General features: G+C 45.9%; 1 protein-coding gene across 1 annotated transcript in view; it reads left to right on the forward strand.

Annotated features, from left to right (window-relative positions):
* Positions 1 to 5,370: 5,370 nt before the first annotated feature.
* CACNA1A (calcium channel, voltage-dependent, P/Q type, alpha 1A subunit) overlaps positions 5,371 to 19,854 on the forward strand; it is a 125,554-nt gene continuing 111,070 nt past the window's right edge. Inside the window, exons 1-2 of the mRNA XM_008579320.1 lie at positions 5,371 to 5,517; positions 9,951 to 10,144. Of these exons, the coding sequence (XP_008577542.1) occupies positions 5,391 to 5,517; positions 9,951 to 10,144 (321 nt within the window). The 5' untranslated portion in view covers positions 5,371 to 5,390. The remainder of the gene's footprint in view (positions 5,518 to 9,950; positions 10,145 to 19,854) is intronic.

Here is a 19,854-nt window from a genome sequence, read left to right on the forward strand (position 1 = left end):
AATGCAGAGGCAGGATTTAACCCCCGGTCTGAGATTTTCTGACTGTGCCCCAGATTTGAGCTCTGCAATGATACTGTCCCCAGTCTGTATTCATTTCCTCCTCATTCCTGCCTCCTACATGCTTGGGGTCAGAGGGGCTTGTACTTGAACCTCTCACCCACTTCCTTGTGTGGTCTCCCAAGGGCAGGGTTTAGTTCATCTCAGCGTCATCATCGCATCCAGCATGACCTCCCTGGTCCAGACCCATCATTGCTCACCTGCACCAATGCAGTTGCTCCTCTCTAGTCTCCCTGCTTCTGACTTGCTCCCCAGAGGGATCATATTTTAATGCAAGTCAGACCACGTACCTCCTCAGAACCCTCCCTGGCTCCCACCTCTCTCAGAGCAAAAGCTGAAGTCCTCACCATGACCCACAAGGCTCTGCACTTTCTGCCCTGTCACCTCCCCGCCCCCACTCACTCTGCTCCAGCCACACCAACCTCATCGCTGCTCCTCAAACGCACCAGGCACGGTCCTGCCTCAGGACCTTTGCACTGGCTATTCCCTCTGCCCAGAGTTTTATCCTGACATATTCATTATGTGGCTCACCCCTCACTTTCTTTTTCACAAATTATTTATTTTTGGTGGCAGCCAGTATGGGGATCTGAACCGCCCTCTGCCCAGAGTTTTATCCTGACATATTCATTATGTGGCTCACCCCTCACTTTCTTTTTTATAAATTAATTATTTATTTTTGGTGGCAGCCAGTATGGGGATCTGAACCCTTGGCCTTGGTATTATCAGCACCATGCTCTCCCAAGTGAGCAAACCAACCAGCCCTAATTTATTTTTAATTGTTCATATTTTGCAGGTACAGTGTATTGTTTCAATACATGCATATATTATACAGTGATTCACTTAGGGTAAATAGCATATCCATCACCTAAATATCTTTCTTTGTGGTAATTATGGTCAAGATCCTCTTTTCTAGCTGTTTAGAAATATACAACATAATTTTATTAGCTATGGTCAGCCTAGAACCCCGGGACTTACTCCTCCCATCTACCAGTAACTCTGTAGTCTTTAATCTACCACTTCCCCTTCCCAACCTCCCCCCCGCCTCTCCCTTTCATGTTCAGCCTCTGGTAACCACTGTTCTACTCTCTGCTCCTATGAGAACCACTTTTTTTTTTTTAGCTTCCACATATGAGTGAGGTCATGTGGTATTTGTCTTTCTGTGCCTGGCTTACTTCGCTTAACATCATGATCTTTGGTTCCATCCATGCTGCTGCAAATGACAGGATTTTATTGTTTTTATAGCTGAATGGTATTCCATTGTGTATATATACCACATTTTTTTTATCCATTCATCCGTTGATGAACATTTAGGTTGATTCCATCTCTTGGCTGTTGTGAATAGTGCTGCGATGGGAGTGCAGCTGTCCCTTCGATATATTGATTTCACGTCTTTTGTCACCCCCTCACTTTCTTTAAATCTTTACTCAAATGTCTATTTCTCTGGACTTGTGCTGTCTGGTACAGTTGCCACTGGCCACATGTAGCCTTCAAGCACTCGAACTGAGATGCATAGTAAGTGTAGGATACGCACCAGATTTCAAAGAAAATAATGTGCAAAATTTGTTATTAACACTATTTCATATTGATTGCCTGTTGAAATGATAATACTTTAGAGAGTGCATTAGTCTGTTCCTGCCACTTATAACAATACCTGAAACTCGGTAGCTTAGAAAAGAACAGAATTTATTTCTTACAGTCTTGGAGGCTGGGAAGTCCAAGGTTGAGGAGGCACATATGGTGAGGGCCTTATTCCCGGTGGGGAATCTCTGCAGAATCTCAAGGTGGCATAGGGAATGACGTGGCAAGAGGACTGAGTGTGCTAATGTACTTTCTCCCTTTCCTTATAAAGCTATCAATCTACTTTCATGATAATCCATTAATCCATTAACCCATTAATCCATGAATGGATTAATCCATTCATGGGAGTGTAGCCCTTATGATCCTGTCACCTCTGAAAAGCCCCACCTTCCAAATACCATTTTGAGGATTAAGCCTCAGCATGAGGTTTGGAGGGGACAAACATTCAAACCATAGCAGATAGATTGGGTTAAATAAACCATATTATTAAAATTAATTTTACCTTTTCTTTTTACTTTTTCAATGTAGCTACTAGAAAATTTAAAATTTTATATGTGGCCCTTAAATGTCTACTGGGAAGTGCTGGTCTGAATACTCTTAACAGTGAACTGCTTTCCTGTCAGGTGGTACATAGCAGTTGCCTTCTCTGATATAAATGTCACCAGTCCCCCACACCCAACCCCACATCTCTGATGCTCCCCTTCCCATTTCCGTGCATTGCCTTCCTCCTTAGTATTCATCACTCCAGCATCTGGTGTGGACTTGACCACTCCACTTCCATTAGCATCGACATTACACTGTGGACCCCTTTGAGGAGCATAGTCCCCTGACCAGGCTGACAGTTTACCTCTTTTACTGTGTCAAAATTTGCTTAATGGGTTTACTCTGTCACACACACACACATGCACACACACACACATGCACACACACAGGGATTCCTGTGTCTTGTCCCCAGGACCAGCACGGAGCTCAGCATGTTGTTGGTGCTCAGTTAATGTTGGTGAAATGAATAAATGAAGACTCAGCCAATGCCTGTCCTTTGCTGTGCACACCCTAGCTGACAGCCTTTACCTGCCTCACACCTGTGATGGATTCATTCATTGTGTGCATTTTTTTTGTTAAAGGTTTCTCTTCTGTATCAGCTGCATGGGGCAGGGATAATCTTCTGTATTGTTCTACCCAACACATAGAACTGCTCAGATGCACACTTGTTGATGGTGGAAAAGTAAGTCAATCCAACTGAGTGTGCCCATCTCTGCTCTAGGAGTAGTCTTGAATAAAGAATTGGGAACTTTGGGCCGGCCCGGTGGTGCACTGGATAGTGGGCAACTGGGTTCAGTCCTGCTGGGAGCCTGTGTAGAACTCACACCTCACAGCAATCCAGAATGAGGGGTGAAGGAGCTGGGGTATTAATCCACCTACTCCCAGCAATCTTTGGTTGCGGCCTGCTTCCGTAGGGGCGTTCATTCCCTGGGTGTGCCTCAGCTTCGGAGAAAGCCCTTGGGCAAAAAGGTGTAGAAACCAATTGGCCACAGACCAAAGTGGTAAGACCCAGGCCCCTGGACAAAACTGAAGACTTTCCCCAAATTATTTGCTGTGGCTACCCTCCTCTTAAGCACAGAGCTCTCTGGTTTTTGGACTTTCTTGTCTATCATATGAAGTTCTGATGACGACCTCTTTTATTGCACTGTTCCTTGACAGATCACTGTACATCACTTACCTCTGAAATGGACACATTCAGGAAACAGGTCTGGGAGGGACCCCTTGTCTCAGCTGCAACGCTTTTACAAATGAGGTCTTGGGACAGGGTCTTATGTTTCTACACACAGCTTATCTCATCTATTGCCATGATTCTTACTCACTTGCATTTACAAGGGTGACTCTTTTTGACCCAAGGCGTGGGGTCTGTAGCCCCCTTCTAAGTCTAATGCCCGCTGGCCCACACAAGCAGGCCATACCCACTGTTTGATTTTTCATTTGTTTCTGAGTAGCTTGGTGCACTGCCTGTGTGACTGGCATTGTGCTGACCACTTCACAGGTGTCAACTCATTTCATCCTCACAACCTTTTGAGATGTTGGTACCATTGTTATCCCTGTTATACAAAAGGGGAAACTGAGAAACAGAGTGGGGAGGTGACTTACTCAAAGTCACCCAGCTGGAAAGTGGCAGAGCTGGGATTTGAACCCATGCAGGCTGGGCTCTTCATACTCAACTACTTTCCTGCCATTTGGTAAAGAGCCCCAAGCTCCGGAGGTTCTGCCTTTCCCCGGCCCCTCACCATGATCCATTCTGGTTGTGGGCTGTGAAATTCATCGAATGCCACCCCAACCATGCACCATGGGAAAGCTTCCATTCCTCTCATTGCAACATTAATGGGGCATCAACCATTCACCTGTTTTGGGTCTTTGTAAATCAGCTTTAATCCCAAAAGGTAGGTCCTGTTAACACCATTTTGCAAGTGACGAAACTAAGGCCGGTGATGTAAAGTCACTTCCCATGGTCACCTAGCCAATAAAGGACAACATGGAACCCCAAGCACCCCATTCCATGTTATACAAAAGGGGAAATTGAGAAACAGAGTGGGGAGGTGACTTACTCAAGGTCACCCAGCTGGAAAGTGGCAGAGCTGGAATTTGAACCCATGCAGGCTGGGCTCTTCATACTCAACTACTTTCCTGCCATTTGGTAAAGAGCCCCAAGCTCCGGAGGGTCAGCCTTTACCCGGCCCCTCACCATGATCCATTCTGGTTGTGGGTTGTGAAATTCATCGAATGTCACCCCAACCATGCACCATGGGAAAGCTTCCATTCCTCTCATTGCAACATTAATGGAGCATCAACCATTCACCTGTTTTGGGTCTTTGTAAATCAGCTTTAATCCCAAAAGGTAGGTCCTGTTAACACCATTTTGCAAGTGATGAAACTAAGGCCGGTGATGTAAAGTCACTTCCCATGGTCACCCAGCCAATAAAGGACAACATGGAACCCCAAGCACCCCATTCCGGGATGAATCGTGACATTTCCCTGGACCTTGCTCCTCACTTCTGTAAAATGGGAATGATTTTAAACATGCGCACATCTAAAGGGGCTATCGCTAGAAGCCAATGAAATAATGGTGAGTCTAGTTCCTGGGGATTGAAAGTTGGGATGGATGAATCGTGACATTTCCCTGGACCTTGCTCCTCACTTCTGTAAAATGGGAATGATTTTATACATGCGCACATCTCAAGGGGCTATCGCTAGAAGCCAATGAAATAATGGTGAGTCTAGTTCCTGGGGATTGAAAGTTGGGAGGCTGGCTGCTTCTCTGTGCAGAGCTGCATCTAGCCTAGATGGTGCCTTTGTATGAATTAGGAAAAGCCTGCGCTTGGCGAGGAGAAAAAAAAAATTTAGAAAAATGTGCCCCTCTCTGCATAGAAGCTGCCCAACACCCAGAAAAATATCTCAGAAAGCAAAAAATTTCCATCCCCTTCTTGCCCAGAAGTTCATCAAATGTATATCAAATACTTTTTTAGATACTTTAAAATTAAAAGTGCTTTTTAAAAATTTAGAAAGGAATGTTCCCATTATTATAAGGACCGGCCTGGGCGTGATCTTCCCTCCATCTTCTTTTGCCATTTCTCCATCCCCAGCCTCCTGTGTGCTGTGGGTTCCCCTGGGAGGCATCTTGGTGGCGGGTTTTGGGTGAGTTCTCACAGGGCCGTGGGGCCTCTCTCTGTGTCTCCCCAGGTTTACAAGTCGTCCTGAAGTCGATCATGAAGGCGATGATCCCTTTGCTGCAGATCGGCCTCCTCCTATTTTTTGCAATCCTTATTTTTGCAATCATAGGGTTAGAATTTTATATGGGAAAATTTCATACCACCTGCTTTGAAGAGGGGACAGGTAGGTCCAAGCAGCGTGATGTGCTTTTTCCAATTTCCTATTCTTGGGCACAAGCTTTGGAAAGGGATATGCAAGAGCCTTCTTTTCTCTCCTGGCAGCTGGGGGAATCTCCTCAAAAAGTACTGCAGAAAAGGCAGCAGGGGAAATAGCTCCTAAGATCTTGGTTGTTGCTATGGTCTTCAGTTGGGGTCCCCCAAAAGGCAACCTACAGAGTAAGTGGTTCATTTGGGAATGATCCCAGGAAGCACCATTGGGGGAATGGGACTTGAGAAAGGAAAAGGAAGATAACTCGTAAAGGGAGTGTTATCACACAGGTTAACCTCTGTGGGCAACTCGGGCTCAATCCCACTGGGCACCTCTGGGAGACAGCATAAATCACACACCTCAGAGCCATCCCAGCTGAGGGGCAAGGGAGCTGAGCTGGGCTATTTATCCACCGACTTCTGTCTGACATTGGTGAGGACTGCTCCTGGGTGGGCATTAATGCCCCGGCACATGTGGCTGGGTAGAGCAGGCATCGCAGGTGTCTTCAGGTGGAAGCACCAAGAGGCAGGGCCAGAGACAACAGGATATGATCATGGCTCCAATGACACCCTCTGCCTGGTTACCTCCCAGTGAGACCTCGGCCCAGGCTGAGTTCTAAATCAGGAAGAGAGGGAGGGTGACTTGTCCAGGAAAGGGCTAGTGCCTGAGTGCTGTATGGGTAGCAGCCCTTTACCCTGTAGAAGAAAAGAGTACAAGATGGGTCTACCTGGTCTTCCCCAGGATGTGCCTGAAGATTCTCCAACAGTGAGTCCTGGCACCAACCAGTTGGAACCTGGCACCCAGCAGAACCAATCAGAACCAACCAGAACCTAGCACCCAGAGGAACCAATCAGAACCAATCAGCAGCATCCTGGCCCCTCCTCCCACTGTGCCTGTGTTAACCCTTTTGTGTCTGGGTCAAGGGGAAGTCTGGAGGTGGGGTGAGTAGGAGAAAAGTGGCAGGAGACACACTCCTGGGGCTCAGCTCTGAGCCAGCAGTGTGGAAGGGCCAGTGTCCCCTGCTATTCATACTCAGGGACCGACTAGCTTTCAGATACATTTGGTTAAATCCCTAGCTATCCAAACTCTAGCACCTTACTCTCTGAAACCCATGAACAAATGGAATCAAATAAGCAGGGATGCCTGTATGTCAATATTTGAACCACCTGCTGTCCCAGTGCAGGCAGGCTGAATGGCCACACCGGTCCTGAACTCTTTGGGTCACGAGATCTGGGAATGGACAAAAGAGTGAAGCCCAAAGGGGAACCCATGTTGGAAGTGAAGGAAGTTTCAGGCCTCTTCCTAGGAAAGGCAGCCATGGAGGAGATTCCGTCCCTGAGTGGCTTCCTACACACCTTCTCCATCCAGGGACCCCCAAGCGGATTGGCAGACTCAGCCACTGAGCCCTGTCCCCACACCTCCCCCAGAGGATGGAAAACCCAGTGGGGAAGGTTTATTCGAGATGGCTGGGACTTGTGGGGGGGTTGGGGTTTTGTTTTTCTCTTGTTCCTCCTGTCTCCTCTCCTGGGCTTGTGAAGTTTGCTCAATATGGAATGTCCTAATTATTTCTTTCCCCGATGAAGGTGTTAATTGAGGCACAGCTATTTCTACACCTGGCCTCATCACCCAGACGGAAACGCGAGAGAGAAAGAGAGAGAGAGAGAGAAGGCAGGGCCCCTCGGAAAAATCAGCCACGTGCAGAGAAACCAGGACTCCTGGATCCTAGGTTTAATGAGATTTTTTTTTCCCTGCCAAGACTGGCTGAAGGAGAAGAGGCCATGAGACTGGCTTGGGTCTGAGTGGGGCTGTGAGGGAACAGACGTGGGTGCAGCAACTGGAGGGTAGGAAGCCTCGATTTAGGAGGATGACTGAAAAGCTCACGATTAAAAATATAAGACGTGTAAGAGACAGATATATACAGACACCCAGGCAGCAGGTTAATTTTAAAATGTATTTATAACCAAATTCTTCAGACTCTCTGGACGGTTGTTTTTCTGGAAGCAACCCTCAGAGTGTTTCGTGTTGGTGGTTGGGGGTTTGAGGAAAATTCAATCAAGAACACCGCTGGGCAAAGCTCCTAAAGATAGACATGTTCTCAGCTGAGTTCCTCAGCATTGGGAACCCAGTTCCTGCACACCCAGCACTGTGGTAAATGCTCAGAGAAATGTAAAGATGAAGTGAAAGGCTTCCTGCTGTCTAAGAGCATCCAAAATAGTTGGAGGAGCCGAGACCCCTCACTTGCAACAATTTATATCACTGAAGGCTAATATATGGTTATATCCACACACCATCCCCAAATAAACACTTGGGAGCTATTATAGACCTGGTGGGAGGTGGTATTTTAGCTGGACTGACACAAAGGGACTACATGGGGTGGTGGGAATTGAGCCAGACTCGGACACTTCATAGAGATGGAAAGTGTTCCAGACAGAGGCGACCTTCCCAGCAAACAGTGATTCTCATTTATTATAGGACCTCATGATTTTTTTTTCCTTCCCAAGCCTTACATTTAAAAGATTTTTACCTTTCAACTTATATTTGTTAAGTGATAGTCCATGTACCAAGTCCAGTGTAAATGCAAAGGTGTTTCCAACAACTAAAACTAGTGGAGAGGGTAGACTTAGAGTGTCTGTTTAACCGGCACTGGAAAGGCCAGTGAGATTCATTCATTCAGTGTTGGTTTATTTCCCTTTGCCGTGTGCTAAGTCGAGGCTGGGAATTGGCACCGCAGAGCCCGTAACACATACATTGAGATATATATTTTTGTTGAGTAGGAAGCTTGAGTTTATACACTCGGCTGTTTGTTTTTTCCTTGGACAGTGGAGAGGTTTTCTTTGAAAACCTTCAAAAGTGTCACTCACTGAATAAAGTCCTCTCAGACCCACTGCTCTGGTCAAATGAAGACACTCCCAAGATGACCCTGCCTCCCCACCCCATCAATACCTTGGGATTCTGACGTGACTTTTAGCACCTGTCCCGACCACCACCTCCCCTGGAAGCTGTCTTTGGTTTTCAGCAAAAGGGGCGTCCACTGGCACGTTTCTCTCTTCTTGTGGCATTTTCACAATCTGCCTCCTGCTATTTGGGGAGAAAGCTTAGCTCCTCCTGTTCCTTACCCTTAGGCAAGGGTAGGAACTGTGCGTACTTGTGTCCCACACCCCCAGAACAGCTCCCTGAGCCCAGTACATCTCAAGAAGAAAAAAAAAAATCTGCAAGGCTGCAGTAGAATAACACAATGCAATTGACGGATTTGTCCTAATAGATGTCTGAAGAACACTGCACCTGACAACCACACAATGCACACAGCGATTTACCAAAACTGACTATATCATAAACCATGAAGCTCATCCCAGCAGAGTTCAAGAGACTAGAAAAATACAAAACATATTCTCTGACCACAATGCAATTAAGCAGGAAATCAGCAACAAAAAGACAATTCTGAGAGTGTTTGGAAATTAAGAGACATGCCTGGTATTTATGGAGGAGATGACGTGATGTCCAAGATCTGCCTTAAAAATATTCTAGAGGCAAGGCAAAGTGAGCAGAGGGGATATAGGTGAAACAGGGTTGGCCCCGAGTTGATAAGTGTTGAAATTGGTGATAAGTACACAGGGATTCATTATACTATTCTCTCTCTCTCAATATACAGATGTGTGTATAAATATGTTATACATATGTTGAGAGAGAGCTTTATATATGGAGAGATATCTAGATAGATAGATATAAGGGTACTTCAAAAAGTTCATGGAAAGATTCATATTATCTTTCAATTCTATTTTTCCATGAACGTTTTGAAGTATTTTTAGAGAGAGACAGAGAGCGAGAGATGGATATATCTGACACATTTGAGGGTACTTCAAAAAGTTCATGGAAAGATTCATATTATCTTTCAATTCTATTTTTCCATGAAAGTTTTGAAGTATTTTTAGAGAGAGACAGAGAGAGAGAGATGGATAGATCTGACACATTTGTTTTTTTAAAAAGAAAAGAAAAGAAATACTTATTAATTATGCATGGGTCAAAGAAGAAATAAAAATGGAGATGAGAAAATATTTTACTTAAACAATAATGATAAAAATATATGACAAAATGTATGAGATGCAGCTAAAGCTGCACTTAAAGGGCAATTTATAGCCTTTCAGAAAGTTAACCCATCTCAAAAGCTTAACAAAAGGACAGCAGAATAAACCCACAGAAAACAGGGTGAGATAAGTAATAAAGCTTAGAGAAGATGTTAGTGAAACAGCAATAGATCAACAAACCCAAATGCTGATTTTTTTTTAAGAAGACTGACGACTTTATCCCAATAGCCATTTTTTTCAACAGCATTGAATATTCACTGGTTCCTGTTTCTCAGAGCTGGTTTTTGCTGCTCCTTTCTCTGACTTTTCTCCCCTTCCCTTTTATAGATGACATTCAGGGTGAGTCTCCAGCTCCATGTGGGACAGAGGAACCTGCCCGCACTTGCCCCAATGGGACCAAATGTCAGCCCTACTGGGAAGGGCCCAACAATGGGATCACCCAGTTCGACAACATCCTATTTGCAGTGCTGACTGTTTTCCAGTGCATCACCATGGAAGGGTGGACTGATCTCCTCTACAATGTAAGTGATGCTGAGACAGCACATGTATTGGATGGCCAGAGTCATGGGGAGGTGGTCTTCTGGGGCCAGTGAGGCTCCAGAGGCTGCTGTGGAGGGATCCTGAGCCAGGGAAGGCAGACCAGGGACAACCTCAACACAGCCCCAGGAAAGCCAGCCTGAGGCCCAGACCTTCAGATATTCCAGGGCTCATCAGCAGAACTATTGAGAAAGTCCCTCAGGGCATGGAAGTCTGGAGGGCACACAAATGCTGCATAATTTTTCATTGTGCAAGTGTTTAAATATAATTTTAGATTTCTGAATACGTAAGGGTTGTGTGATCAAAAAACCAACATGGATAAAAGGGTATCCTTGGACTTAGCAAGGGGGCCCTGCCCTGGGGCCCATCTGGCCGTCCTCCAGCCATGCCCCTCCCCCAGCCATAGTCCCCACTATGGGGTGAGGAGTCCATGAAGTCAAGAGGACTTACCTACCAAGAGCTTGTGCCCCGCTTTCTAGGCCACATTCTGGGTTATCTGGGATCCTGTAATTCCCTGCCCAAAGCCAGATTCCATGAACTTGCATGAGAGTCTTCCATGGGTCTATTTATACCCTTTGACGGCCAAGGGCATCTGAGGGGGGTTGTTGGCACAAACATGGCTAGAGCTTGCACATGCAAGCTGAAATGTCCACGTGTGCTTGGAGCCTCTCGGCAGGACAGAGCCATGAGTGGGAAGAGAACAGGGCAGGTCACAGTCAAGGGCAGGGCTGGACCTCCCCACACCATAATCCAACATAGTCATCCAGTTTCTAAATTCCACCCTAATCTTCCAGGGTTAATGAAGGTATATCTGTAAAGTAGAAGCATAAAGCATGTTTTATTTAGCAGCTTTTAAATACTTACATGTAGTATATGGCCTCTGTGTGTACTCATGTCCTAGGTCTTGAAAATGTTAGGGACTGATCTGAAAAGATGTACACTCCCATCTGCCCTTCTTCCACCCAGTCTTCTGCCCTCCATCCCCCAAATGCAACCCCTTTAGTTCCTTGGCATATCTTTCCAATGTTTATTTATGCAAATACAAGCATAATCAAATGTATATCCTCTCCCCTCTTTCTTACATCAGAGGATAACATCGTATGCATGCTATTCTGTTCCATAATTTTTTTCTCTCATAATAACATGTTCTAGAGATCTTTCCATTACAGGACATAACAGTCTCCTCATTCTTTCGTACAGCTGCCTAGTATTCTATTGTGTGGCTGCCCATGGTTTATTTAGTCTTTCGCCTTGGGAGAGATGCTAGGGTGGTTTCCTGTCCACTGACATCGAACACAATACTTCCATAAGCAATAGTGCACGTACATCTTTTCGTGCTTTTGCAGATATAGCTGGGGGGTGGGAGGTGTCCCTTCCCAGAAGTAGGATTGTGGAGTCAAAGGCTAAATGCATTTATAATTTTGATAGATATTTAGATGTGCTAGTTTTAAAGCCCGCTCTACTCTCAACATGATACACCTTTCCTCACTCACTTGTGCAGGTGACAGGGCCCCAAGCCAGTCCCCTGTCAGCAGCTGGAGAAGGGTGGAGCCAACGGTTCAGGGTCACCACAAGTGTAGTGACCCTGTGGAGCTTCCTGGAGCCCAGCATACACACCTCTGTCAACTCATGGGGATTTCCTCTCCACCTGCCCTAGGGGCTAAAATTGCCAGTTAAGGTTGGGTCAGGGTTTGGCCTGTTCAGGAGCAATGTCTTGCTTCCTCCTGCATGTGGAAAAGCTAAATTCTCTCTCTGGTCCCAGTGCATATTCCTTAAGAAATTTTCCACTTTGGGGGTGGTGGAAGATTTATAAGAACCCATTCTTTTGATCAGTGGCCTATTTTAGGGTGGGACTGAGAGTGCAGCTTGGAAGTGGGCAGCAAAAGGAGCTGCCATAGACAGTTGTACGTGTCATGCACTGCACAAGTCACCACATCTCAGGAGTGCCATTCATATCATAGACAACATAGATTTCTACTGATATTGTGATAATTTATTGACAGACATAAAGAATGTGGGGAAGGGACATGGTGTTCTAATTTGCAGAAAGACCTTGTCTGAGTGTAGCATCTCTAGGGACAGACGGCAGATCCAAGCTCAGGTCCTCTCTTGGGAGTCACCTGCAAATAGCTTGGGCCAAGGGTTACATCTAATTGTCCAGAGCTTGCTGGGGGATTTTTATGGGTTCTAGGTTTTTACTTTGCAAGGCTGGTGTGAGAGGAGGCTTCAGCAGGAAGTGAATCTTTCTGGGAGGGAAACAGAACTGGATAATGGGGAAGGTTTGGGAACTCAGGCAGAGAATGGGAGTGTGGAGCAGGAGCTTAGAAAATTGTGAACACGGGAAGGGGTTATGTCACAGGGTCAGACATCCAGAGAAAGGGTCCGGGAGTTCAGAGTAAGACACTGGGAGTGTGCTCAGTGGTAGGAGAGGACGTGTGAGCAGGACCACAAATTTCCAGAGGGTTTTACAGTCATTAGCACCATTGCCCAAGGACTGTCTGCCCTGGGAGCCTCTGAGTTCAGAGCTGAGCCACCTCAGGAGAAGCAAGCTTAGTGGTCAAGAGCACAGACTCGGGAGCCAGCCTGGGTGGGTTCCTCCCAACTCCACCTTGCTGTGCAACCTTGGGCAAAGTGCTTGGCCTCTCTGTGCCTCCATTTCCACACGTGCAACATAGGGAGAAGCATAGTCCTACCTCCCAGGGCACAAGGACTAAAGGAGGTGGATACACGTGTAGTGTTTAGAACAGTGCCGGACTGTGGATGAGCTCTGTATAAGCCACAGTCTCCTCTCCAAGTGGTGCTCCTTTTAGAAATGTGTATGGATTTTTCATTGTAACAATTCCAGCAGCACCTGAGGAAGTGGAGTGAGCTGAGGGTCTCACTTTATTCCCCACCCTGGCCACGCCTGTACTAACTCAGAGGAGCCTTCTAGCACTTTCCATGTATTATGTTGTCCTTTGGGTAGAAGCCTGAGCAGTGATTTAGGCTTAATGTGAACCCAGAACAGAGCTTCTCACCCAGGGACGATTTTGCCCCCTGGGTGACACCTGGCAGTGTCTGCAGATGTTTTCGGTTGTCACACTGGGTGGAGAGAGGGATACTGCTAGCATCTAGTGGGTGCAGGCCAGGGATGCTGCTGAAAATCCTACAGTGCACAGTTCAGCCCCCACCACAGAAAATGATCCAGCTGAAATGTCAATAGAGTTTCAGGTAGAAAACCCTGGACCGGAAGACTGAGGCTCCGTGAGGACAGGGATTCCTGCTGCGATCACCCGCCATTCTCTGGCCACAGGTCTTGCATGGGGAACCCCCAGGAGCAGCCCCCAACCAATGCCTGGAGGAGTGGGTGGATAAATCCCCCAGCTCGCCCCCCTCAGGTGCTTTGATCTTGCATGAGTCTCCCCAGTGGGATTGGGCTCCAGCTGCCCGCAAGGCTAACCTGCTCACTAACACACCCTGTACCTGCCGCTTTCCCTTTCTGTCTGGTGCCTTGTGGGATCAACTCCTGGATTCCTTTCCTGGGGTTGCTGTAACAAAGTACCACAAACTGGCTGGCTTAAAAAACAGAAATGTGTTGTCTCGCAGTTCTGGAGGCCAGAAGTCCAAGCTCAAGGTGTCAGCAGGGCCATGCTCCCACTGAAGACATTAGGGGAGAGTCCTTCTTTGCCTCTTCCAGCTTCTGGTGATCGCTTACAATCATTGGTGTTCCTTGGCTCGTAGGTCCTCCGTCCTCCACTCCAGTCCTCTATCATCACATGACATCCTCTCTTTGTGGTCTGTATCTGTGTCTCTCCTTTTCTTAGAAGGACAGATCGCTTACAATCATTGGTGTTCCTTGGCTCGTAGGTCCTCCGTCCTCCACTCCAGTCCTCCATCATCACATGACATCCTCTCTTTGTGGTCTGTATCTGTGTCTCTCCTTTTCTTAGAAGGACACCAGTCACATTGGATTAGGATCCACCCTACTCCAGTACAACCTAATTTTAACTAATTACATCTGCAATGATACTATTTCCAAATAAGGTCACATTCTAAGGTGGAGTTAAGACTTCAACATATATTTGGTGGGGGTGGGGGACACAATTCCATTATAACACCTCCCTAGTAAACTACTGGCACATGAACCTTTGTTTGGGGCTTCCCAAATTAAGACAATCTCTGCCTGACACAACCAGTAGGGGTTCTCATTCCAGGATGTGGGGAATAAGGTTGCTGTCTTTGAGTTTCTGCTGGGGGGACAGAGCTGTTGCTTTTCAGGACTCATCTGGACCCTACTTTGTGCCCAGCCATCCACCAGCCCTGCTCAGACCTGTCCTGGGATGCCCATCACTCACTCTGGCCACAGGCAGGCACAGTGTCCAGAATCTTTGTCCTCTGTGGCTGATGCTAGAGCCAAGGCTCATGGTGTAGCCTTGCCAGCCGCAACTCCCTCACTCAATTCTGAACAAGCCGGTAGGTAAGATCCATGGAGAGTCCAGACCTACTTGCTCCAAGTATCTTGGAATCTATGGGTGCAGATGACCATTGGAGGCCACCTGCCTGGATGGGCAGCACTTTAAGATTCTAGCATCTCATTTTTTTCTCCTAACATCATTGAAATCCATTTATTTATTCAGTACAGATGGCCCCTGACTTAAGTTTTGACTTATGATTTTTTGACTTTACAATGGTGCAAAAGAGATTTGCATTCAGTAGAAGCCTTACTTCAAATTTTGAATTTTGGTCTTTTCCTTGGCTAGCAATATGCAGTACGATACTGTCTCATGATGCCAGGCTCGCGGTGGAGATCTGCAGCTCCCAATCCGCCACCTGATCATGAGGGTAATCAGATGATACTCTGCATTTTTGACTTCCAGTATCTTCAACTTACAATGGGTTTCTCAGGATGTAACCCCATTGTAAGTCGAGGAGCATCTGTAATTGTTTGTTGAGCACCTAATGTGTGCTGGGCAATGATTAGGTGATTGGGGACACTGCAGTGAAGGAGACAAACTAAAATCCCCACCTTGGGGTAAGCAAATGGGTACTATGGGAAGCCAGTGGAAATGAAAGCAGCGAAAGAGGACAGGTGATGGGTGTAGGGGCTAGTCTAGGTCAGGCTATCAGGGAGGGCTTCTTCGAGGAGATGACATTTAAGCAGAGAAGGAGGGAGTCAGGCAGATGTTTGGGAAAGAGTATTCCTGTTCCTGAAGGAACAGTAGCAGCTCACCTAAAATGTGTTTGGCCACCTTCCAAGCTTTTGATTTGTTTCTTTGCTTTCTGCCTTGGCTTCCTGGTTCAAGTGCCTTTTGAAGAAATCCTAACCTCCACTCTTCAGCAATGCTGTTGAAGGCTCATATCAGGATGTGCATCCCAGAGTTGTTTATAAAATTAGAACAAAACTGGAAGCAACTAAAAGCCTGACAATACGGAACTGGTTAAATACCGTATGGCTCCTCCATATGATGGAATATTACATCGTCATTAAAAATCATCTGTTGGGAGAATATTTAAGGATGCAGGAAAATGCTCAACTTATAATGATGAGTGGAGAAAATTAACCTTAAAAAAGGAATCAAGGCGAGGCAAACCTTATGACCGCAAGTGTATAAATATGAAAATGTAAGTAAAGAAAAAAATACTGGAAGACACCATACAAAGATGGCCTTCAGATGGTGGGATTCGGGGAATCTATTTTATCGATACTTCTCTGTATCTTCAAATTTTCCTACAATGAGCATAAAAACTTACTTTTATAATCAGGAAAAATATTTAAACTTGTGGAACTTGTCTTGCTAAATATTTGGGAGAAAGAAAAAAGATTTTTGGTCTTTCCTAGACCAGGAGACAGGGAGGAAGTGTTCTGGATGCCATTATGGAATCTGTCCAGAGAGAGTTTGCACCAAAATAAATAAATGACTAATTGATTGGCATATCAATAATAAATGAAAATTTTATTTTTTTGATAAATAAAGAAGGGGCAAATCTTCCTTACAGAAGCATTCCATTGAATGTAGGTAAACCACCCCCCAAAGTAATCTCTCCTCCTTTGATAATGGGCAGGACTTGGTGACTCTTCCAAAGAATAGAGTAGAGAAAGGGGTTTTATAGTTTTACAGCAGAGAAAATGATAGACACCACTTTAACCTAGTGATGAAGATTAACATCCCCAGGGGATGTGGTTTCACGTAACGCTTGATTTGACGTGATGAGGAGGCTACGTCAGCTCTGGGGCCTTCTTCCCAAAAGCTCATCACCCCAGTTTAATCATGAGCAAAGCATCAGGTGAACCCAGATTGGAGGACATTCTACTATATACTGACCAGTCTTCTTTAAGACTGTCAAAGCTTTAATAAACAAGGAAAGACTGAGAAACTGTCACAGACCAGATGACACAAAGGAGACGTGACAACTAAATGCAAGGTAGGATCCTAGAACAGAAAGGGGACATTAATAGGAACATGGATGAAATCCAAATAAGGTCTGGAATTTCATTTTTTTTTTTGAAACATGTGTGGGAGAGATTATTAGCCATTTTTAGACAAATAAGACTCAGAGAGACTGAGCCACCTGCCTGAGGTTGTCCAGCTAGCCAATGTCAGTACCAGGATGTGNGGGACATTAATAGGAACATGGATGAAATCCAAATAAGGTCTGGAATTTCATTTTTTTTTTTTGAAACATGTGTGGGAGAGATTATTAGCCATTTTTAGACAAATAAGACTCAGAGAGACTGAGCCACCTGCCTGAGGTTGTCCAGCTAGCCAATGTCAGTACCAGGATGTGAGCCTTGACATTTCCTCTTCCCTATGCTCTGGACATGGTCCCAGAAGGACAGATACAGAGAGGGGAGAGGAGGGAGGAAGCGAAAGAGAGACAGCAAGGGGGGGTACTTTTTCAAGGAGCAATTTCTTAAAACTTACTAAAGTCTGGGGTGGAAAAGATGGAAGCTCAGAAACAGGAGGGTCCTCCTCAGAGGTTCTTAATTTGTTGAGCAATGATTCTAAAGATGTCAGTAAAAGACAGATGATGATGGAGCAAGCCAAATGCATTGAAATTGTTCTCAATATATATATTTTTTTAAATAAATAAATATATATATTATATAATTTTTTTGGCAGCTGGCCAGTATAGGGATATGAATCCTTGACCTTGGTGTTATAACATCTCAAAATATTTTTTAAAAAGAGATTTGTGATATAGTTTAAGAGATGTGATCTTTTATTACACATTGACAATAAGACCTAGCAACAGGTCAGATAAGTTCCATAATTTCATGGCAATGTTAAGCGTAAAAGACTGTATTAATCTGTTTCTGTCACTTATAACAAAATACCTGGAACTGGGTAACTTATAAGAAAATGAGATTTCTTGCTTACAGTTTCAGAGGCTGGGAAGTCCACAGTGCAGGGAACACATCTGGTGAGGGTCTTGGTGGTGGTAACAGTAACCAAGGGGTCTCACATTACAGAAAAATGGTGGAGCAGAGAGAGACTTCTCATGTGCTATTCTTTTAAAGCCCTCAGAACCACACCCCTGACCACCATTTTTAATCCATTCACTATGGCACGATACTCAGAGGCTAGTCACCTCTTCAAGGCCCCACCTTTCAATTATAATAGGATTTCCCACCCTTTTAATGGTCACAGTGGGGATCAAGCCTCAATGATGTTGGGTATCCAATATACAGCAAAGACTTCGCATGATATCTGTGAACTGTATGTAATTTCTACTGGTTCTAGATATCACCAGTTCTGCTGTGGTTTGCTCTCTTCCTTCCTAGAGAAGAAAATACCCCACTTCTGGTAGAAATGAGAAGAAGTAAAGGAGTAGTAGAGTACAAATTCATGGACTTTCTTTCTAATTCTATCCTTGGACCCTTAAAGATTCCCCCCAATCCACAGCTGAGACTTAGAGAATCTCACAAGTGGCTTCTGCAGTTGCTGAGGCTAGAAAAACCCTCTGAGGAGATGATAGTTTAGCAGGTAACTGAAATTCTTGCTGGGTGTGTCTGGCTCAGCCACAGCCTCAACCAGTGGCCCAGCCCAGAATGTCAGTTGTGTCAAGGTTGAGAAGTCCTGCTCTAGGAGACCAGGCCTCCTTGGGGGTGGAGGATTGGGGCACTGGCTGGGCATTGAGTTGAACCTACCCTGTAAGGACTCTGTGATGGGGTGAGTGCCTGTCCATGCCCAAGGACAACAGATGGCAGGTTTATTGGAAATCCTGTGCCAAAAATAAGGTCCAACTCACATCTAACTGCTGTAAAACAACCTCAGTTGACACAGTCCATCTCCATCCTTGGCCCAGAGCCTCGAAGGGATCCCTATGTCCCCTATGCCCACTAGACAGGCCTTGGGCCTGGACTTTCCTGTGGCCTGAGCCAGATCTGGGCAGCCTTCTGAAATTTTGATAAATGACCAGCTACTTTCTCTGTGCCACCCTGTTCTGAGAACTTCCCTGGGCATAAGCCCATGACTCCTTGATTGTAACCCTCTGAGGTAGGGCCTTAAATATCACCATTTTATAGATGAGGAAACTGAGGCCCAGACCCATGCACAGCAATTTAGGGTCAGAATCCAGCTCTGTCTGACCCAACATCAGCTCCCTCAGAATCTGCTATTTACTGCCTCCCATGGCAAATAAGATCAAGAGCTAGTTCTCCAAGTTCAAGGAGGTGGGATGGGGAGCCCCACAAGGACTGTACTGGGGCCATTTGCTGGAGACAAGAGTGGGAAGCTCTGTGTTGTTCTTGGTCCATTTCACAGGGACCCCCTCACCATATGGGCCTCATGAAGCTCAGAAAAGCCAGAAATTGCCTCCACCCAACACAAGGGAAGGTCCCCAATGCCCTCTTTTCCAGCTGGGCCAAGGCATATTGGGGTCTCTGTGTGGGGGATGGAATCTACTCTCTCTTGGTTGCTCCCAGGGAGGGAGGGAAGAGGGACTGGGGTCCTTGGCCAGGACCATCCATGAACAAGTAGGGGGTTCTTCCAGGGGGACAGGACCAGGATGTCTTGAGTTAATTTCTGGCTGCTATTAGCTGAGAGCTTACTGTGTGCCTGGCATCTGCCTTGCAATATCTATTGTTCCATAAAACAACCCTAGGAAGGGAGATAGTTTTAACCCCATCTTCCAGGTGAGGGAACTGAGGCCCACAGGAGTGAAGTGACCTGCTAAGGTCCCCTAACCAAGAGTGAAAAAGTCAGGATTCAATCCCAGCTCTGGACGCTAATCATTACACTCCCTTTCACTCTCTGTCTTTTTTCTGTCTTTGTCTTTCTTATTCTTGCTTGTTCCCTCTCTCGCTCCATCTCTATCCATCCATCTATCATCTGTCCATCCATCTATCCATCTATCTACCTATCCATCTGTCTGTGTATCCATCTATCCATCCATCTATCCATCCATCCATCCATCCATCCACCCATCTATCCATCCATCCATCCATCTATCCATCTTTCTATCCATCCATCCATCCATCCACCCATCTATCCATCTGTCCATCCATCCATCCATCCATCCATCCATCCATCCATCCATCCATCCATCTGTCCATCCACCAATCTATCCATCTATCCATCCATCCATCCGTCTATCCATCTGTCCATCCATCTATCCATCCATCCGTCTATCCATCTATCCATCCATCCATCCGTCCGTCCATCCGTCCGTCCGTCCATCCATCCATCCATCCATCCATCCATCCATCCATCCA

Source organism: Galeopterus variegatus, unplaced genomic scaffold (genome assembly GCF_000696425.1).
Source record: "Galeopterus variegatus unplaced genomic scaffold, G_variegatus-3.0.2 Scaffold1855, whole genome shotgun sequence".
NCBI classification, from domain to species: domain Eukaryota; kingdom Metazoa; phylum Chordata; class Mammalia; order Dermoptera; family Cynocephalidae; genus Galeopterus; species Galeopterus variegatus.